This window comes from Mastacembelus armatus, chromosome 14 (assembly GCF_900324485.2).
Source record: "Mastacembelus armatus chromosome 14, fMasArm1.2, whole genome shotgun sequence".
Taxonomy (NCBI): Eukaryota; Metazoa; Chordata; class Actinopteri; order Synbranchiformes; family Mastacembelidae; genus Mastacembelus; species Mastacembelus armatus.
In genome coordinates this window covers 17,356,132-17,379,600 of record NC_046646.1, presented here as the reverse complement: position 1 = coordinate 17,379,600, position 23,469 = coordinate 17,356,132, and the positions used below count along the sequence as shown (strand labels likewise).

The following is a 23,469-nucleotide window of genomic DNA, read 5'->3' as shown; positions in this document are numbered from 1 at the left end:
AGTAAAATTGTCCACAGAAAGAGGTGTTGTCCTCTAAGTGTTAGCACTGTGTCATTTTAGGTAGATGGCAGTGAGCTTGTCTGTCTCTTTCTGGTGACCAGCTCTGTCAAGCTTTAACTTTGTTGTGAGAGGTGGCTACAAAGAGGAGCAGCCATCCTCTACATTTCTGTCAAATAAGGTCCCTGTCTGTTCCCTTGTGTCTATTGTTTGTTAGTTACTCAGCAACAGACAGACCATCTGACTGTCTGCAGTCATGTAATCTGCTAAAGCACAAATCTCTATTTGATTCTGCCTTTCACTGAGTGACCTTTCAATTAGCTTTCTGTTTTAGCATCCTAAATCAATAATTTCATACCACATGCCAATGTGACAGTGTGTGAAGTTGCTTGCAGTGATTCGAATAAAGATTAATCACAAATACACAACAAATATAGTTTGGTAGATTTGGTAACTGGGTCAGTGAGCTGTGCCCCAAAAACTCTTAAGTGATCTGGGTGCCAGATATTCTAGATGTATGAAGAAAAAACTGTTGTACGAAAGTCTGGAGAGAGGTAACAGAAACTTCTCACTCCTGCTCTGGGAAGACCAGAACCTAGAAACCATAAGCACATTTGAATGGAAACAAACCAATAGATGAACAAGTTCAAATGTGCATACTAGATAACTAGATTAGCTGTGACCAGGAGGGATAATACTGAGAAGATACACACAAAATGCAGTGTCAAGCTGCTGGAGTCCAACATGAACTGTTGTGCTGAGGCAAGGCAAGGAAAGCTGCAAAAAAGTCTGTGTTTCAACCCATGATAGCCCACGAGAACCAGAAATATGCAGGATGCCCCTGGGTGATACACCAGTCAAGAAGTATGCCCCCCATACAGGACCTGAGATTGCTGCTGTGCAAGCACAAACAAAGGTTCAGGCAGACAACTAGGAGCTCAGTCAGTAGTTTAAGCACTAATTTCTACAACACAGTGCTGATACACTGAAATGAGCTTGTCTCTCAAAATCTGGTGTTAAAAGTTCAGTCAAGTTTTAACTTTGTTGAGAGAGGTGGCTGCCATGAGAAACAGCCCTCCTCTACATGTCTGCAAAATACAGGCAGCATCTGTTCCCCTGGGTCTATTCTTTGTTAGCCACACAAGACATCTTACAGACTGCAATCATGTGTCTACATTTTAATGATGTGTCAAATGACCAGAGTAATGTTAAAATGAATAATCACATTTTTCTTTACCTGCTGAATTTATAAATAAGAAACTGTTTAACCTGGACTAATAAGTTACAGTTGCGTAGACTTGGAAATAAATTCATGTATTGCAGGTTTAAATGCACTAGTCCTATAAAGTTATTGTGAGAGGGTCATGTGAATAAATATCTCGGGCCATTCATTCAGCTGTACCTTTTATGGTCCCAATGAAAATTAAACTTCAACTAGATATGATTTTAAAAAAGTCAAAATAACCAGAAATGCAGTAAGAATTACCGCAATTACATTGCAATGACAGAAACTTGCCTTTGCCCTAAGGGTTAAAAGTCTTATAACAACCAAAGCATGTCAAAACATTTTTTGTAATTTTAGTGTTTCTGACAAAAAGCTTAAAATTTTCAAACACTCAGCCACAAATAGAGCAATACATTGCCACAAGATTTATCATATCATAGACATGATTCACAATAATATTCTTCCACAAACAAAACATCAGAAGGGGATGAAGACATTTAATGTTATAGCTTATAAGGGATGTAGGGACAGTTAAACAGAAAACTTTCAGCATCAAAGCAGAGCTACTGATCAGGTCCACAAATGCCATATTAAAATCTGCTACATATTTCTGAGGTCCTCAGATTAGGATCCAAGCATACTCCTACTTCACAGTAGGTATGTCAATAAACACACATATGTACAAAAGTGGTGTTTTTAAGTATGAGGTATAACACTCTTTAGGTTAAAGGGAAACAAAATAAGAAACTTTAAAATAAACATATATATTATCTGACCAATTTCAACAACTTTGTCACACAAACGCCTATTACTGCTTCTACAATATGTTTATTCTGATAGTTTACTTTTAAATACTACCCTTTTTAATACACAACTATCTACCAGTGTTTTTTGTCACTTAAAGAATGTTGACATTGGGTAATTGTGAAAAGATTTTAAGGTCAAAGTTAGGAAAGGTTTTTTTAATGTTTGTCTGAATTTTGGCCTGCCACTGGCACAATTTAAAAAGCCTTTTTTCAGTGATTAAAACAGGAAGTACAAACTCCATTTCTGGCTACAGTGGTGAAAAAAGGTCCACTGCATCAGCCATTCGTACACATGCGACATTTCACTCAGGTTTAAAAGAGCAGAAAGAAGAGGGTCTGTGCACGTAAATAAACAAAATGTTTCTATTTGTTTAGTTCACACTGTGACACATTAATACAGGTAGAAAATGTTTTGCCTGTGTCATCTTCAGTGTACAATAGTTTTTCAATTTCATGTTCAAATTCTTTTAACTTTTCATTAACAATGAGCATCAATGTGTGCCAAAGTTACATATTCATTACAATTATATTATTTTAGAAATGTTATTTAAAATTCTTATTTGGTTTAAAGATAAATTATTATACATTCAAAGTAATTTCTGTAATATTAGAGAATCATATATTTTTTACCATAGCTGTTGATTTTGCTTTGATGGACGACATCCTATTTTTTTTCACTGATAATGTGATTTCTTGTGTTTGCAAAACATATATAATTGGATTCAACATGGGAGGAAAGATGGAAGTCAGAGACATGCTTATAATTTTAGCATTTGGATGTATAATTTCACTTATAGTGAGTGTGATTAATACCGGGAGAAAAAAAAAGATGAGCTGTGCAGGTTTTAAAGGCCTTCACTCTTTCTTTAACTGTAGCTACTTTAGACAATGCATAGCCAATACATGAATAACTTAACAAGATAAATATCAGTGGAATCCAAAGAATAAGAACTGGTAAGAAATAACCAATAACAAAACTGGGAGTCTTGTCCTCACAGATTAGCTGGTATATCATACTGTAGTCACAGAAATAGCTGTTAATCACCACAGATTTATAGCAGGAATATCTTGTGAGAAAACCAACTGCAATAAGTGTAACTGTTATGGCAAAGAGCCAGAAAATGGCAATCAAAGAAAACATGAACCTGTGGGTCACCTTCACTTGATAATGTAGTGGGAAGATAATAGCTATCAGTCTGTCATAGGAGAGTGCAACCAGATTAAGAGCCTGCATTGAAACACAGGCATAGCAGAAAAACATAAATGTCAAGCAGTCATTATATGAGATGTAGGGATGGTAAAACAGGAAAATGTCAAAAACCTTTGGCACCAAAGCAGAGCTACTGATTAGGTCTGCAAATGCTAAATTAAAAACTGCTACATATTTTGGAGTTCTCAGATTATGATCCAAACATATAAACCCACTTATTATGAAATATGTAGGACGTATAAAAGTCATGTTAAACCCCAGAAACTCCCCAGCAAATCTGTCCATAACAGTGATTTATAGAGAGAAGCAGCCTCTGTGTTTTCTAATGTACAGTGCAGTGAGCTTGTCTCTCAGTATTTGCTTTTAAGGTTGTGTCAAGGCTTTAACTTTGTTGAGAGAGGTTGCTGCCATGAGAAACAGCCCTCCTCTATATGTCTATATGTACATAGTAAACCATTTAGCAACAAATGTTGATGGAGCTAAAAAATGGAGTTCAAAGAAGAGTGAATATTAGATTTACATTTGTCAAATGACCACAGAAAATTGTATTTGGCTTAAGTGTTAAAAGTCATACTGTAACAACCAAGTCACCAAAACACACAATACACTCAAGATCATGACCGGCAGTCAGTAATATGCAAACGTGAAGTGCAATTAATGAAATGAGTTAGGAGGTATCATTTACTACTTCTTTGACAGGTAACACTGCTCTACAAATTTTGGGAAATTATCAACTTCTGTGATAAAATGTGCTAATTCTTACATATTTTGCTGAGATGAATTAGCAACAAGTAAAAAGGTGCTAGTTTGCTAAAGTTTTGAAGTTATTTCACTATAAAAATGTATAATTATCTACACACAGGGGGGTGTATTTGCCTACAAGGGAGGGGGGTGTCTGATGATCATGATCTCGACATAGTATAGTGCAACAATGAAAATTAATGTATCTTCAATGTCCAGTGGCAAATGTCCAGGTTCTGATGTTGATTTTCGTGAAAAACTGGTCTGTGGTGTGGGTATGGTTATCCACTTTGCATTTTAGGTTCGAATTCTGGGACAAAGCAACAGTTGTTGTACTATATGGATGCTTATAAACGTGTTGATTAACCTCACTTAAAGTCTGTGAGGGCGGAGGTGCAGGTACACAATGTGTCAGGTGGTGCCAATTTGCTCCAGCTTTACCTTTTACCTGAACCCAGTGGTAAGTAGTCTCCACCACTTCAAAAGGTCCAGTCCACCTGGGTTCAGCCCATTTTCTCTTGTGGACCTTCACTCGTACCCAGTCCCCTACCTTTACAGCTGGAGTCAACTCAGGAGTTGCCGGCTGGTCCCCTTCAGCTCACTTGACCTGCACAGACAGACTTTTTAAGACACTAGTTAGTGCTTTCATATATTCGTCACAATCAATTTGCCACACATCCAACCCAGGAACCCCCGGACATTCCCTGGGAGGACCAGGCATTGGCCAACCAGTCAGCAACTCATGTGGACTCAAGTGGGTCTTTGACCCTGGTGAGGTGCGCATAGCCATGAGGGCGGCAGGCAAGGCTTCTACCCAGTTCAGTTTAATGCCATGCTTCTCCAGTGTTCTGCTGTTTACAGTCTAAAACAAAGCACTTACAGTGGGTGGCGTTGCCTCTCTCCCTCCTGTCAGAGGCACCTCTTTGTTGTGAGCACAATGAATCACTCAGTCACACTCTGTCCCTACTCCTTTAGCTCTGTCCCCTCTTTGTTACACTTTCTTATCTGCTTTCTCTTAGTAGATGTTGGGCCAAGGCCAACATCTACTTGCCCCCCCTTTCTGCTCTGCTGCTCTCCTCACTTTTCCTTCTGTCCCTTCACTCTGTTAGAACACACACATACATTCTTAAATTTGCTTTACCCACTTCTCCGTGCTGCTTCAACAGACAGGGGACTTGTGTTATCACCGTAAGGTTTCCACACCGATTGCAGGACACTGAAACCGCACACTTTAACCAACTGTACAAATATATATATATATAGACCAAAAAATTGAAACAATAGAAACTTAGCAGTAACTGAACCTGCTTTTATTTTTATATTCTCTTATACCTTTACCTTAACTCACCACTTACCGGCTCTTATGGAGCCGTGGGTACTATGCTTTTAGCGTGTTCAATGAGGGTCTTCAGGGGCGAACCAACACCCCCCAGAGGCACCCTTCCTCGGGACTTTATCCTGTACGTCTACAGGAATGGACTCCAACCTTACGGTCCTTCTTAAGGATTTAGGTGGACCCTATCCCCACCAGGGAGTCTATCCCAGCGTTTTTCTCCTCCCATCGGAGGTGATGGCACACATGACAAACAGGGCCAATGCCAGATACCCGTGTCTATACTATATAAGCCACTTCTCAAACCCTTTTTTATATATACTCACACATGCTAATGACTTATGACATATTCTCAGACTATTCAAATGGAAGCCAATGCAGAATTCATAGTATATAACACAATTTTGGAACTGACATCAATAGACAGTCCAGCTATTGCATTGTATGTTGCACATGCAGTAGCAGAACAGTGCCATGATTCAGTTTCAAACTATATGATTTGCCTAAAGTAGTAAATGCTAACAATGTAATAAACAATCAACCGGGTGACAACTAATCCAGGTTACCCTCGATGGGAAACTCTCTCGAATCTCACAGAACCATGCAGTAGTCATGACCTTTGGGCACTAAACAAAAGGATAATATCCCACTAAGAACTTACTATTGACCTAAACCTAAAAATAACAGACTGCTGAAAACTACTCAGAAGTGCAAATATACATAAAGCTCAAATTAAAAATGTTTAAATGTACTAATATGCAGAAATAAGCCATTACTTCAATGGCAGTAAAAAAAAAAACGTAACGTAACACTGCATGTCCAAAAACTTTGTGGGACCAGGTGTTTTTATTTCTTTTGACTTCTTCTCTGGGATTGTTTGCTTCTTGCACTTCTCATGAGGAAGAAGTTAACAACTGAACTATTCTTTACTCCCTTGTTGGCAGTTGGAACAAGTCTGCCTAATGAGGCTGTTAATGAATGGTTTGTCGACCGCGCCCTTGCAGGATGATGACACATAGTGAATAGAGTGGTAAACACTTTGTCCCAGACTGCAGGTTACATTCTAGAGGGGATTTTGAAGGGATGGGTGGGGGTGGGTAGATGGGGGAGTTAAGTTGTTAGACATTGTATTACATTACCTCATGTAGTTACAAAGTTCTTCATGACCTGGATAACTGTAATAGGAACAATTAGCATTAAATAAATATCTATTTGTCTTTGTTTAATGAGGGAATAAATTTTTTGAGCACTGTGATTACAATTCATGCAGAATCACTAGCAGAGCATCTGTAAACATCCAAGCTGGCTTCTCATACCAAATCGGAGTGTGTTTCAGTTTTTAAAACAAAACAAAACAAACAAAAAGAACATAATTCAACATACTACATAAGATTATAACGACATCCTGTAGAGCCCAAACGCTAAATCGGGCAATATGAGCAACATAAATTGGTATCGTGTTTATAACTGGTGAAAATTGCCCCTTGAAAAGAATTTGAGAGGAAAGATGAATTCATAAATGTCATACTTCAATATCATTCAAGTACTGTTCAATTACTTTTCAATACTTCAAATGCCATCACAAACAAGACTGGCTAACTAAACACACTGCACCATGGTTTAAAAAAAAAACAAAACTAAACAAAAAAAATACAATTAACCCTAAACAACTACTTACCTTATTCACGTTTATATTTCATATTGCATTTCAGTGAATTAAGGAAACAAGTGAATTCATAACACAGTGCAATGAAACGCTGCCACGAACAACTCTGAATTAAATCAAGACTCCATAGAATAAATTCAAAATCGGTCATAAGCTTGTAAACCGTAACATTTACAGGTCTGGGTACTCCTACAGCATTCATTGTTGGTCAATGGTTTGATTGCTTATTTAGGAATACTTAAGAGAAATGTTACATACCCACATTCCCTAATGTGATTTTTCCAGCTGGTCAGGGGTTTCAAATAAGCAAGGCTGTAGGGACAGGTGACTAACTACTAACTAACTCATCCTAACTAACATACCACTAGGGATAGGTGACTGGTTTGACAACAGCCAAAAGAAGAAATTAAGGTATGACTTTGAATGCAGTTCTGGTATTTGTAGTGGACTATTTTTAGTTTTACTCATTTTCTAACCAGGCTGCTTGGACAACTTAAGTCCTAAGTGTCTTATTTTTCCTTCCACTGGTACAAAGTTGTACCAACTTGCACTTCACTGTCAGTAAAATCTTTATAAATCCAAGAGGCCACTGTTTGTATTTGTCATATCATCGAGACCAACTAGAGAGGTAAGCACTGATATGCATCTCAGTGTCTGCTCAGTTCATGACATGCTGCAAACACACTCACACTAGGGCATGTGCTGTACTGTACTGGATGTATCATCTGCCTTATTCTTTTCTTTTTACTCAGTGTGACGGTCCCCGTCTGGTGGCTGTTTGGTGTTTTTGGTTGGTTGATTGTCTTCCAGGAAGTTGGAGTGGGAAGCTGTGATTGGGGATGCTGTACACCTTGTTCTGGGCGGGGCTTGCCGGATTTAAGAGGGAGTGCCCGTACGGACAGGAGAGACCCTGCATGAGACAGAAGGAGAAGAGACACGAACCAATAGAGACACCAACAGGAGGCGGAGACGGCTGGCTTTTGTTTTGAGCTTGGACTGGAGTTTGGAGTGTGTGCCGATTAGCAAGCTATTTGTATTTTGATTTGTTGATTGCTGCCTTTGACATACGCCTGTGACCTACATTTACTTTGAGCTTATTCTGTGTCGGTTTCATACATTTCATTAAATCTTTAGTAGAATATTGGTTTCACTGACTCCTTTGTCACTTCCGTTGAGCCAGGACATGACATCAGTATGTTTCAGGTGGATAAGAACTACACACGCGTGTGGGAGTTTTATATTGTGGGTTTCCCAGGTTTACCATCAGAGTATTTTCACCTTGTGGCGTGGTTCTTCTTCTTCCTCTATGTGACCACAATAGTGGGAAACCTCTTGCTGATAATTGTGTTCGCTTTGGAGCACAGTCTCCAGAAGCCCATGTACATCATCATGGTCAGCCTGGCCCTCTCAGACATTGGTACATATGGCATCACTTGTGTCACTTGCAAAGTGTCTTCTTTTGTCAGGATCTGGTGTATGAGACATTGCTTTCATGAAAATACAACCCATATGTGGGTGATGTGAAACAAACATTGATTGATTAATGTTGTTGACTATGAGCATAACATAGACAGCAGTCTCCAGGTGGCAACCTGGATTCTGTCACTCAACAGCAGCTGCCGTTTTGGATCTTTAGGTTTTCAGCTCTGCTGAAATTTGCTTTACAGATGTATTCCATTTTTGAAGTTTGGAGGAGGGAGGAGCATTAGTGCGATTTACAATTGGTTTGAAAATGTTTATCTCTGTACATATTTTGAACCCTGATCAATATAAACAATATGTTTAAGACCTAGTGCTGTTACAAATCAATTCTTTTAAAGCAAAAAACCTCAGAAAGAAGAAATGATTACATTAAATTATAAACCAATGAAAAAAGTAAGAAAAGAGCACAGAAGAAAGAAAATAAAAATACAGTCTGTCAATGATAAGGGAGGTTCTGCTGCTGTTAAGCACAAGACATTGTCAGCGAGTGACCGTGAACTGGCTAGAAGCTAACCGTTTACACAATCAGACTAAACACCAATATACTGTATATCAACAAGGTCTAGAGTCATCATGATCTATATAAGATTCATATTAAATATATTCTACATGTTACTTTAGTTTGGAACATTACTTCCATTGGAAAAATATAAAATAAAACAAAACATTTTATACATTTTTTTAATCTGATGAAGGAGTACATGTTTCTGTTGTGCAAAATGGACTTAATGCAGAGAGAGAATTAAGGAAAGAGTAAAAAGCGAATTAAGACAAATAACATTTTCATTCATTTCTCTGCTTGGACAGCAATTGTCAGAGAGATCGTTCACACCACTGCTGAAAAAGGAGAACAACAAGCCTTTCCTTGGAGAGAAGGATGGAACGTCGGTGAGGGGAGAAAACTGACATAACACACTTTTATATTCTATAGTTATGTAGATTCTGAATGAAGGATTTTAATGTAATGGTGTATTTTTAGTTTTACATTGTCATCTCTACTTATGTGAAAGATCTCAATCTTTCTTCCATCACTTGTCATAAGGGTGAGATAGCTCCTAATTCAGCTATGACCTAACACCAAATCAAGGAGCTGAACGAGCCTCAAAAGCACCATAGAGCTGCTTTCACATCACGCATCATTGTCATTTAAGTAACTGATCAATGTCTGAGTGACCTGAATTTACTTGTTTTTTAATAATGTACTTCTTGGCTGGACCACCTTAAGATGATTTTATTTATCACAGAGACAGAGGGACTTTTACAAACCTTCACCATGTGAGTAGAAATGCTTCTGTAACTACAGCTGAGTTTATGGTCCGGGCATTAGGATGGATGTTGGAGGTCAGCTCCTTCCGGCGCTGTTACCAGCCGGATGCTGGTTGCAACAGCTCCTGCGTCTTTTCACTCTTTCTACCTTTTTTTCGGGTTATTTTGTCGTTTTTGCATATTTTTTTGTATATATTTATTACATAGCTAAGTTCTACACAAATCTTGTATTTTCTTAAGAATTACGCTGCTTGATCCAAGATTTCAGTCACGATGTGTGTTGGACCCCTCGCGCCCTTTGTTTACACCTGGGAACTGCTGATCGCGCTGCGGAGCGCTGTAGTGTTCCCCCGAGACAGGCATGTGATCCCGGCGGAGGTGCTTAAGAAGACTCGCAGAGGCCGCCGCGCTGGGAGGAAGATCCGGGAAAAGAAGAGGCGTTTTAGACCTGTCCTCCCCTCCGTATTCATGGGGAATGTGAGGTCCATTCCCAACAAAACAGATGAGCTCGCCGCACTCATAAGACATCAGCGGGAATACAGAGAGAGCAGCGTCATTGTGTTCACGGAGACATGGTTGACCCCTCACATCCCTCAGCCGTTTCTTTGGATAACTTCTATCTGCTGCGCGCGGACAGGACGGGGGACAGTGGGAAGAGGAAAGGAGGAGGTCTGGCTGTGTTTGTTAATGTCAGATGGTGCAAACCAGGACACTGTACAGTGAGGGAGCAACTGTGCAGCAGAGACATTGAATTGTTAGCAGTTAGCATGCGGCCATACTACCTGCCACGGGAGTTTACGCACGTCATTGTGACAGCAGTGTACGTGCCTCCCTCTGCTAACGCAGACACAGCCTGTGACACGCTGCTCTCCATCACCAGCAGGCTCCAGACACAGCACCCACAGGCCCTCTTCCTCATCTCTGGAGACTTCAACCACGTGTCTCCAACATCTGCTCTGCCCACAACACCCAGTATGTCACCTGCCCCACCAGAGACAATAAAATACTGGACTTGTTCTATGCCAACACCAAGGAGGCATATTCTTCATCCTCCCTCCATCCCCTGGGGAGAGCTGACCACAACATTGTCTATCTGGAGCCTGTGTATAAACCTGTTGTGCACAGGCAGCCTGTGGTGCCACGTGTGGTGAAGAGGTGGACTACTGAGAGCGAGGAGGCTCTGAGGGACTGCTTTAACACCACTGTATGGACAGAGCTCTATGACCCACATGGGGAGGATGTCAACGCCATCACAGACTGCATAAACTTTTGCTTCGAAAACACTGTACCCTCCCGGACTGTAAGATGTTTTCCAAACAGCAAGCCATGGATTACCCCTGACAATAAAAGCTCTACTGAAGGAGACGAAGAGAGCTTTCAGATCAGGGAACAAGGAGGAGCTGAGGACTGTACAGAAGGAGCTGAGGAGGAAGATCAGAGAGGGGAAGGCCAGCTATCAGTGGTGTGTGGCGGGGCCTGAAGACCATCTCAGGTTTCAAAGCACCCCATGCCCAGGCTGAGGGGGATCTGCAATGGGTTAACGATCTAAATCTGCATTTCCTTAGGTTTGATCAATCACCCTCTCCTCCCCCCACACAGCTGCAGGCCTTCTCCCCGACACCTGGACAATGTCCCACTCCCTCACCCTTTCACACCTCTGGCCCACCCCATCACCCCACCACTTCACAGCTCCATGGACTCACCCACCCCCCTAGTACACTACCCCCCTGCCCTTCCTTGTCCCTCACAGCAGCCCAGATGAGAAGTGAGCCAGAGCACAGTGAAGCAGGAAGCCCGGCAGTGCTGTGAGAATTCTGTTCTTTGACTTCTCCAGCGCGTTCAACACCATACAGCCGGCGCTTTTAAGGGACAAACTGGAGAAGGCTGGCATGGACTTTGACCTGGCGGAGTGGATCGTGGACTACCTCACAAACCGACCTCAGTTTGTGAGAGCCCGGGACAGTGTGTCCAACATCCTGACCTGCAGTGTGGGGGCCTCCCAGGGGACCGTCCTGGCCCCCTTTTCTTCACCCTCTACACTGCAGACTTCAGACACAACACGGACGGCTGTGTTCTGCAGAAGCTCTCTGACAACTCTGCGATTGTCGGGCTCATCATGGACGACGAGGACGCGGAGTACAGAAGACTGACGCAGGACTTTGTGGACTGGTGTCAGCAGATCCACCTCCTCATCAATGCGGGGAAGACCAAGGAGATGGTGGTGGATTTCCGCAGACGTTGGTCTACTCTCCCCTCGTCAGTGAACATCCAGGGACTCTTATAAGTACCAGGGTGTTCATCAGAACAACAAACTGGACTGGACTCATAACACAGATGCACTGTACAAGAAGGGCCAGAGCCGACTCTACCTCCTGAGGAGACTGCGGTCTTTTGGGGTGAAGGGGGCACTCTTGAGGACCTTCTATGACTCTGTGGTGGCATCAGCCATCCTGTATGGTGTGGTCTGCTGGAGCAGCAGCATCATGGAGAGGGAAAGCTGGACAAGGTCTTCAAGAAGTCCACTCTGTCCGACGCTGTCCTCTGGACTCAGTGAGGGATGTGGGGGACAGACGGATCCTGGCTAAACTGACATCTATGCTGGACCATGAGTCTCACCTCCCACAGGACGTCCTGCGTGCCCTGGAGAGCAGCTTCAGTGATAGACTGATCCACCCTCGCTCTGTGAAGGAGAGATTCCGCAGGTCCTTCCTTCCTGTTGCTGTCAGACTCTACAATGATCACTGCTAACTGTACATTTGTCATCCATCTGCTGTAATCATGTACAATAGTGTAGTATAATGTAAATCAGTGCAATATACTGTAGTCACTTTACCTGGTATTTATTTATATATCCAGTGATGTCCATATACTGTACATACCCATAGGCGCATATTGTATATACTTATAGTCTTTGTAGCTTCATAGTTCTATTCCACTTGGTACTTTTTAAATATTTTTAATTTCCTATTTATCTCACATCTTGCTACTTCTGGCTCTCTGCTGTGTACTGTACTTACTGTTGCAACAATGCTATTTCCCCATTGTGGGACAAATAAAGATTTTCTTATTCTTATTAATTAGTCACCTTGGTGGAGAAAGTTATGTTGATCAGCCGATGGTTTTTACAAAGTCTCTTGATTGAGCTCAGAATTTCTTCTGTTTTTATTGAGTATATAATAGGACTGAGCAAAGATAGCATTGTGATTGACACAGCTGAGTTTATGGTCCGGGTATTAGGATGGATGTTGGAGGTCAATATACTTATGCTGGTGACTAAGAGTGGTAAAAATGCAATAGCCACAAGAATCAGGTATGAAGTCCAAGTTTTCAATGCTTTGAATCAATCATTTCTTTCCTGATGTAAGTTTGCTAAGTGCAATGAAAATGCAAACATATGTTGCTGCTATCAAAACAGAAGGAGAAAATACAATTACAATTAAGACAACATATGCCATCTTCCTGTTTAAAGATGAATCATTACAGACCAGAAGACGTTCACATTAAAAGCTTTCTATTACTGAAGACCCACAGAAGGATAGGTAATTAAAAGTAACCCAACCAAGCATGCCTTTATGCATGCTTGGTTGGGTTACATGTCAAAAAACATGAAAACATTTTTCTACTTCTACTACTTGTTCATTTTCTTCCTTCTTCCTCTTTGCTGTTTGGTTATCATGTGACTCTTTTAATGTGAAAAAAGTGTTTCCATTGTAGTTTTGCAAAATATGCTCTCTTCAATACAGCTGAAATACCACCTCATGTAAGTGCAAAAACTTTTTTCCGATTTTTTTTTCACACTTTCAATTTGAAAGTTACAGCAAACACAACAAAAGTCTGAAAGCAATAACTACATTAAAAAGATTTAACCAAATATTAAGAGAAAAATATAAACCCTCTGGGATCTAAGGGTGTTTTAGGGCCCTGGACAAGTTTTGATATTTCCTGACATTTGTGCTTTTTTCCAGTTGCTTTTAAATATAATAATGGCTAAAGTCTGATAACACTGTAATCAGCACAAACTGGGCTGCAATAATATGTGAGCAGCAAGTTTATACATGATTATGTTTTTGAGAAAACACCATTTATGCATGGTTAGTGAAAAACTGAAATAAGGCAATAAAACACATACAGAATATTGGTTCACAAGACCTTTAAGAACTTGATCTTGTAGATTAGAGTATTTGCTTTCTGAGACACTTTTTTGAGTTGAAATGACATATGCAGGAAGCTGTGCCTAATAATGAATAATCATGTGATTTACCTGAGAAGACAAAGACCCGCATAATGAGCCTTTCAGTCAGGAATGTGGCTCATAGTACAGAAACAGCACTGTTAAAAGTCACCAATGATCTTCTCTTAGCCTCAGTTAATGGACTTGTTTCTATACTTGTCCTCCTAGACCTTAGTGCTGCATTCGACACTATTGACCACAACATCCTATTACAGAGATTGGAGCATGTGACTGTTACCAGAAGAACAGCATTAAAATGGTTCCAATCCTATTTATCAGACAGATTCCAGTTTGTTCATGTCCATGATGAACCTTCCACATGCACAAAAGTTAGTTATGGAGTTACACAAGGTTCTGTGCTAGGACCGATTCTGTTCACCCTGTACATGCTACCTTTAGGCAATGTTATTAAGAAGCACTATATTAATTACCACTGCTATGCAGATGACACTCAGCTATATCTATCTATGAAACCTGTTAACACAAACCAGTTAAGATAACACAAGATAAGATAAGAAAACCTTTATTTGTCCCACAATGGGAAAATTGCGTTGTTGCAACAGTAAGTACAGTACACGGCAGAGTGTAGAAGAATCAAGATGTAAGAAAAATAAGAAATTTAAAATATTTTAAAAATATACAGTATATATACACTACTCACAAAAAGTTAGGGATATTTGATTTTACAGAATTTCAGAATGCACCTAAAATGCACTATAACCTTTACAGCTAAACTTAATTTGACCTTCTCTAAACTTTTGAATGCACGTCTAACTGTTCAATGTTTCAGTACTTATTGCATAACATGGTGTTCTCTAACAAGGTGATTAACCACAAAAATCACAACAAGTGTCTGATCCATGACCATCGACCACTAAATGTTCTGGTTCAATGACAGTTCGTATTTAAACAGTCCTCTTCATCATGCTGTTCACATTTTGACATCATGAGACCAAGACGACACCTAACAATTGACAAGTTATTGAGACATTGAAATTTTTTGTTGTGGTATACCCACCACTGTTGTTAGCTTTTGTATCAATAAATTGTTTGAGATGAAGAAATTACCATTGCATACTTCTACTTACATGCCCTACTTTCATGATATAATATCACTGTAGTATGAACTTTTTACATTTTCCATAAATTTCACCTGAAAGTCGAATATCCTGGGAACTTTTTGTGAGTAGTGTATATATTAAAAAAATAAAACTAAAACTAAGTGGCATAAAACTATAAAGCTACAAAAACTATAAGTGTGTACAATATGTGCCAATGGGTATGTACAGTATATGGACATCAATGGATAAATAAATAAATACCAGTTAAAGTGACTACAGTATATTGCACTGATGTGATTTATATTATATTACACTACTATACATGATTACAGCATATGGATGACAAATGTACAATTCAATTCAATTCAATTCAATTCAATTTTATTTGTATAGCGCCAAATCACAATACAAATCATCTCAAGGCACTTTACAAAAACTAAAACTAAAAACCCAACAATTCCCGTATGAGCAAGCACTTGGCGACAGTGGAGAGGAAAACCTCCTTTTAACGGAAGACAAAACCTCCAGCAGAACCGGGCTCAGTTTCGGCGGCCATCTGCCTTGACCGGTTGGGGTGAGTGGATAGAGCAGAGAGAAAAGAACAGCAACAATAAACAACAAATAGACACAACAAATAGGGTAGGGGAGCTCAGTGCACCGATGGTCCTCGGGCAGTCTAGGCCTATATCAGCATAATTAAGGGATGGTTCAGGGTTGCCTGAAGCCAGCCCTAACTATATGCTTTGTCAAAGAGGAAGGTTTTAAGTCTAGCCTTAAAAGTACAGAGAGTGTCTGCCTCCTGAACCCAGGCTGGGAGCTGGTTTCATAGGAGAGGAGCTTGATAACTAAAGGCTCTGCCTCCCAGTCTGCTTTTGGAAACTCTGGGAACCACAAGTAGACATGCACTCTGAGAGCGAAGTGGTCTATTGGGATAATATGGTACTATGAGGTCTTTAAGGTATGAAGGAGCTTGATTATGAAGGGATTTGTATGTGAGAAGAAGGATTTTAAATTCTATTCTATATTTTACAGGGAGCCAATGAAGAGAAGCCAATATAGGAGAAATATGATCTCTCTTGCTAGTTCCTGTCAGGACTCTGGCTGCGGCATTCTGGATTAATTGGAGGCTTTTTATGGAGATATTGGGACATCCAGATAGTAATGTGTTACAGTAATCTAGCCTTGAGGTAACAAATGCATGGACTAGTTTTTCTGCATCATTTTGAGACAGGATGTTCCTAATTTTGGAAATGTTGCGCAGGTGAAAGAATGCAGTTCTAGAAATTTGTTTTATGTGTGAGTTAAAGAACATGTCCTGGTCAAAAATAACTCCAAGGTTTTTTACAGTAGTGCTGGAGGCCAGGGCTATGCCATCTAGAGTAGCTATAATTTTAGAAAAGTTATTTCTGAGATTCTTTGGCCCAAATATAATGACTTCTGTTTTCTCTGAGTTTAAAAGTAAAAAGTTACTGGTCATCCAGGCCTTTATGTCAGTTAGACAGGCTTGAAGTCTGGTTAACTGGTTTGTGTTAACAGGTTTAATAGATAGATATAACTGAGTGTCATCTGCATAGCAGTGGTAATTAATAGAGTGCTTCCTAATGACATATCCTAAAGGAAGCAGGTACAGGGTGAACAGAATCGGTGTTAGTAGTGTTCATTGTAGAGTCTGACAGCAGCAGGAAGGAAAGATCTGTGAAATCTCTCCTTCACACACCGAGGGTGGATCAGTCTATCACTGAAGCTGCTCTCCAGGGCAGAAAGGGCACCATGCAGGGGGTGAGACTCATGGTCTAGCATAGTTAGTTTTAGCCAGGACTCTTCTGTCGCCCACCTCCTTCACTGAGTCCAGAGGACAGCCCAGGAAGACATTCTCCATAACTCCACACAGCTCATCTGCACAGGACTTAAGGAGCCTGGAGCTAATGCCATCTGGTCCAGCTGCCTTCCTAACCTTGATCCTCCTCAGTTCACTTCTCACCTGGGCTGGTGTGAAGGACAAGGGTGGGCAGGGGGGCAGTGTGCTGAGGGGGTGGGTGAGTCCATGGAACTGTGAAGTGGTGGGGTGATGGGATGGGCTAGAGGTGTGAAAGGCTGAGGGAGTGGGACATTGTCCAGGTGTCGGGGAGAAGGCCTGCAGCTGCATGGGGGAAGGAGAGGGTGATTGATCAAATCTAAGGAAATGCAGATTTAGATTGTTAACCCACACTAGATCCCCCTCAGCTTGGGTGTGGGGTTCCTTGAAGCCTGAGATGGTCTTCAGGCTCCGCCACACCCCACTGATGTTCTGCTGCTGCAGCTGCTCCTCCATCTTCCTCCTGTAGCTGGCCTTCGCCTCTCTGATCTGCCTCTTCAGCTCCTCCTTGTTCCCTGATCTGAAAGCTCTCTTCTTCTCTTTCATTTAACCAGACTTCAAGCGTGTCTAACTGACATAAAGGCCTGGATGGCCAGTAACTTTCTACTTTTAAATTCAGAGAAAACAGAAGTTACTGTATTTGGACCTAAAAACTTCAGAAATAGCTTTTATAAAATTATAGCTACTTTAGATGGAATAGCCCTGGCCTCCAGCACTACTGTGAAAAACCTAGGAGTTATTTTTGACCAGGACATGCCCTTTAACTCACACAAAACAAATCTCTAGAACTGCCTTCTTTCACTTGAACAACATTGCCAAAATTAGCAACATCCTGTCTCAAAATGACACAGAAAAACTAGTCCATGCATTTGTTACCTCAAGTCTAGATTACTGTAACTCATTACTATCTGGACATGTTCTGTGCTGTACATGTTCATACTTACAAATTGGTCGTTGTCACGGTTCGGCCAGGCTCCCTCCTCTGACAATCAATACAATCCGCTTCACCTAAGTCCTTACCGCGATCACCTGCACCTCATTACCACAGCCACACATAAAAGCACTCCCCACACTCCTCTCCTTGTCTGATCTCATACACATGACGTGGACCCTACTCTTACTAACCGAAAAGCTAAATCACGATGCCTACCAACTGTACCTTACCTGCTCCCTGTGCTCTTCTCTCCAGCCAGATCTACGGCCTTCGTTCTTCCTCACACGAGAAATCATCTACTCACCCCGAGACGCCTCCGTGCTGTTCCAGACCATCATATCATACAATAAAACGTTTGAGAAACTTTACCTCCCTCTGTGTCCGACAGTATATGTTACAGTCGTAAGTAGTAATCTAATTTTCTGAGATACTGAATTTTGGGTTTTTATTAGCTGAGTTAGCTTTTTGATGATATTCTAATTTATTGAGATGCACCTGTACTGGGGAAGCTACTGAGAAAGCTTGATCATCTTTTGTCTTATAACTTGAACAAGGGACAGATAAAAGTAACTGATCACTGGATCTTAATGACCTGGAGGCTGTATTTGGCCTAATGAGATCTCAAATATAATCCAGAGCAGAATTATGCAATGCCTTGTATGCAAAAAGAAGGATCTTAAAGTTGACTCTAGATTTTATTGGGAGCCAATGCAATGAGTAGAGGATGGGGGAGATATGATTCCTTTTCTTTGTTCCTGTTAAGAATCTGGCTGATGCATTTTAAACCATAGGTAATCGAGACAGTGTACACTGATTTAGGCGAGTATGCAAAGTGTATGCAAATCCAAATGAGAAGAGATTAGTGCATGAATTACTATTTCAAGGTCTTTACTAAACAGAAAGTGTTTCACCTTTGGGCATTAATTTACTGTAAAATGTTTAGTCTACCTTTACTGAAAGTACAAATATATTAAATGAACAGAGTATTACCTCATTGCCTTATGAAACCAGAAAGGACTCAAGATCAATTTATTCCTTACCCTTATTACACAAACTTTGATGCTTTACATTCCTGTACTTTAAAAAGACACTTCAGACTAAGTGAAACTAATATACTGAGATTTTTCATTCAATATTTTCTTAACACTTGCAATCTGTAACACTGACACTAGCTCTCTGATTGTGTCAGGTGTTACAGACTTTAAATTTAGGCCATTACTCTTGTCTCAGCTACATGAAGTGTTGGTGTAATCAGATAAAAGAAATCCTGGTCTAAACAATTTTGAGACTCATGTTTTTAAAAGCTGCAGTAGATTTTATTGCTTTTCTTCACATTAAAATGGTGGTTGTCATGTGGGTGTTAATACACATAGATGTTAGACTCATTTATATCCCAGTAATATGGTTTTTAGCTGCTGATCCTCACACCCATGTCCTATCAGCCTCTATGTCCAGCTGACAGATAAAGGCAAAAATGCCCCAAAAAGTAATAATGGAGACAAAAAACATGAACTAATGTGTAATTTCTAAAAGATGAACTCAAGTGTAATATGTTTCACTATATTTCTAATATTTGTAATATTCTGGTCATAAAATATTGTTAAACAACAGTGAATGATGACAGTGTAAAGATGTATTTTTCAGATATGTCTGATACCCTAAGCAGTGCAGACTCAGATTCATGTCCGATTTCATTTTGCAAAACTGATAAATACATGGCCACTGCAACAGTCTAAAACTTTTGAGTGCTATTTTAACACTTTCCACTTTGCTAACATAGCAGTGAATGTCTTATTGGACATAGTTATGTTACTCAGCATATTCTTACAAATTCTTTGGATAGAGTTTAGCACCTCTTCTGTCTTTAAAGAGTATAAAACAGGATTGAGTAAAGGTGGCACAATGCATGCTGAAGTTATATTTACGATCCTGCCATTATGATCAAGATGGGTGAACAATAAAACTATGTTAGTGACAAAGACAGGTAAAAAGCAAATAGTCACTAGAGTCAAATGTGAAGTGCAGGTTTTCAAGGCTTTTAGTCTTTCCTTTCCTGATGCAATCCTGCTCAGTGCTATGGCAATGCAAATATATGTCAATGCTATCAATACAGGAGGTAAACAGACACTTGTAACAAAGGAAACATAAGAAAGTATCACATCTAAAGATGTGGTATCACAGGCCAGAGGATATATTGATCCAAGATCACAGACAAAGCTTGGTAATACCAAAGATCCACAGAAGGAAAGGCGATCAATTGTCCCAACACTTATTGCTCTTATACTCAATAAAACAACCCACACTAACAGCAGCATTGCAGCAATAGCTGGTTTAGTCACAATACTATGGTACCTTAAAGGGAAGCAAATGGCCATAAATCTGTCATATGCCATAGTGACAAGTGTCCATGACTGCACGTCAACAAACAACATGGCAAAGAACATGTAACTTAAACAAGCCTCATAGACAATGTCGCTCCTGTCAAACATAAATGTTTCAAATAATTTGGGGATGACAGCAGTGGTCCCACACAAATTTGTCAAAGCCAGGTTGAACACAATCATGTATTTAGGAGTATGAAGAGTCTTGACCAGGAAAATCACTGAGAGAAGGAGAACATTCCCAACAACAGTCATGATATAGGCAAAACACAGGAAGATTAAAAAATATGTAACATGAGGGATGTTGGAAAATCCACTGAAATAAAATTTTGCAGGACGAACAAATGTGACATTAGATATGGTAGCAGCTTTCACTTTTGGGACCATTATCACTTTGACTGATATGAAAAGAAAAGATAAAACAAATACAACACCTTATTTAAGAAAACATAACACAGCAGACCGAGATGAACTGATATAAACAACCTCACCTCAAAACAGTATCATGTGTGCAGTTCCCTAAAGTGAAATATAGACTGATAGACTTGCTATTTATACTTTTCCTTGGTCATTGTGAGACAGCAAAAGAGCAGGAAGCTGCATCACATGATCATGAATTAGATATAGATAATGTTCATTTGTCTCATAGTTTGTCATCATTGTACTGAACTTTTGTCACCATGGCATCACTTCATCGGGCTTTTGAGTGGACTTAGTACCATGAAATGATACTATTTCATTACTACACATGCATAGCTAGGTGAGTAAAGTTTACATGCTTGAAGGCAGAATTTTCTTCTTTTCTATTCAAAGGAATGGTTTCCCTTTGAGATGTTAAAACCTTTCCAGTCATCCTTCAAGCAATTCAAACAATTAATCATTGTATTTGTGTTCCACTGATGTCGGCTTTTATATGTTGTCAGGCATTCACTTTACTCAAGGTAAATTATCTCCAGGTTGATTGAACTAATTTCCCATGTCAGAGTCAGCCAACCCAGAGGTCAGGGTTACCTTCAGAGTTTGTTCAACCCGCTTTCTGGCAGCCAGTCAACATTTATGGACTGCAACCAGGATTGGGGATTGACGGAGAAGCTATAGTTGCAGTTATTCCTGCAGAATGGCATATGTCCAGGTGTGACGGAGAGTCTGTCAGCCATCACCTTTCAAATAAAATGCAGACCCAGTGTTTGGTTTGTGTATTCTGGGCTACTGTAGAAACATGGCAGTGCAACATCACTGACTCCATGAAAGTTTTGGTTATGCTATAAGGATTACATTGATTTCCAGTCCATTCATTAATACTAACAGTGGAAGCACTGAGGTCATATTTTGCATTTATGATATTTGCACTACATTGATTCCTCACTTGACTAAAGTGTCTTTTTCGCCTGAAACTCAGACTTTGTTTCTTTATATGTTACATATGTTACACAGATTCCTTTTCTTTCCTTATAGAGATGTTTTTATTGACTCAGAATCAGTCGATTGACAGAGGGCTTCTTGGGAACTGGCATGATGGTGGAGTCTTTGAAGCAGGAAGGGACTGCACCGAGTTCCAGTGATCTATTAAAGATATGTGTTAAAATCAGAGCTAGATGGACATCACAGACTTTCAGACAGGTGGGGGTCACACCATCTGGCCTAGCAGTCTTTCATCATCCCTGCGTTGTATGCCACGATGCCATAAGGACAGCCAAGTTGTCTACTTTTTATTAATAGTAGCCTGCAGTGCTCAATGGTTTTATTTTGAACTGTTATTGTTTACAAAAACAAATAATTCAGTATATTGCTGATGAAATTTAATCTAATCTATCAGCACATTGATGAATAAATTGAGGCAATTACACTATGAAGTATGTAAATGTCATATTTGTGATCATATGGATGTATAGTGTTGGGGTCATGAGGTCAAAAGTACAATTGTTGCCATTGTGTAGCATGATTTGAAGACAATACCATGTTTGTGTAAGATGTTTTAGCAGGTGTCTATCTTACCAGATAAACCACATAACCTTTTGTCCTGTGTAAATGATGAGCTGAAACTTCTAACTGCACCCACGCATCATGTGCCTTGTTTGTTCCTCACTATAAAAATAAAAGACTGCTCAGTGAAAGGAGGCAAAGGAGAGTCAAGGTTGCATGGGGGAGAGAAGAAAGTCTCTTCTCTCCGTCTGCAACTGAGGCCTTTCTCACTTGCAGAGCATATACTCGGTACAAAGTTGTCGTGTGTTTTCATTGCCTTCAGGGAAAAGAACCATGTCAGTGTAGCGTAAACCTGACATATAGTGAATGAATAAACTGCATTTTAGTGTAAGCCTATACACATTTTTGTGGCTGGTTTGGTGAACCAAACATGTAACAAACAAGTAGTGTAATGTATTACAATTCAGAGACAGTGGTATTGTAAGGTAACTAATTACTTTCATATAACAGTAACTAGCAATATATAATGCATTACACTTGGAAAGTAACTTGCCCAACACTGTATGTAATCATCATTAAAGTAAATATACTCCTGGGATTGGACTAGCACCAAGTCAGCATTTATGGACTTTAACCAGGATTGGGGCTTGACAGATCATCCGAAGTTTCAGTTGTTCCTGCAGAATGGCATATATCCAGGTGTGATGGAGGATATGTCAGCCATCACCTTTGAAAATAAAATGCAGACCCAGTGTTTGGTTTGTGTATTCTGCGCTACTCTAAATAGTGTCACAACCTGGCTGTCTCTGTGAAAGGAGACCCGTTACCTATGGAGACTTAAAAAACTCATTCTAAGATTAAGAAAAGGCTGTTTATCTTGGTGTTCTTTTAAAGCTCTATTGACTGGTGTTTTTTCATCTTAATGTTTCATTAAAAGCAAGTTTATTGTACAAAAAAGCAATAAAAAAACAACAAACTATTTGTAAGATGGCAATAAAACATTTAAAATTATTGTCAATAACTAACTCTACCTGCACATTTCATGGTCAATAACTATGAAAAAGGCTCAATATATTTTAACTAATTGTTGCAATTTTGGCAGCATGGTGGCTGAGTGGTTAGCACTGTTGCCTCACAACAAGAAGGTCGTGAGTTCGCATCCCCGCCTTTCTGTGGAGTTTGCATGTTCTCCCTGTGCTTGTTTGGGTTTACTCTGGGTACTCTGGGTACCCACAGTCCAAAAACATGCATGTTAGGTTGATTGGTGACTCTAAATTGCCCGTAGGAGTCAGTGTGAGTGTGTGAGGTTGTCTGTCTATATGTGGCCCTGTGATGGACTGGTGATCTGTCCAGGGTGT

The 23,469-nt window shown here is 40.0% G+C and overlaps 1 protein-coding gene across 1 annotated transcript; it reads right to left on the bottom strand.

Annotated features, from left to right (window-relative positions):
- Positions 1-2,643: 2,643 nt before the first annotated feature.
- On the bottom strand, positions 2,644-3,523 carry LOC113143101 (putative gustatory receptor clone PTE01). The gene is given in 2 exon segments (XM_026328567.1): positions 2,644-2,854; positions 2,856-3,523. Coding segments are annotated over 2 exon segments (879 nt in total).
- Positions 3,524-23,469: the final 19,946 nt, after the last annotated feature.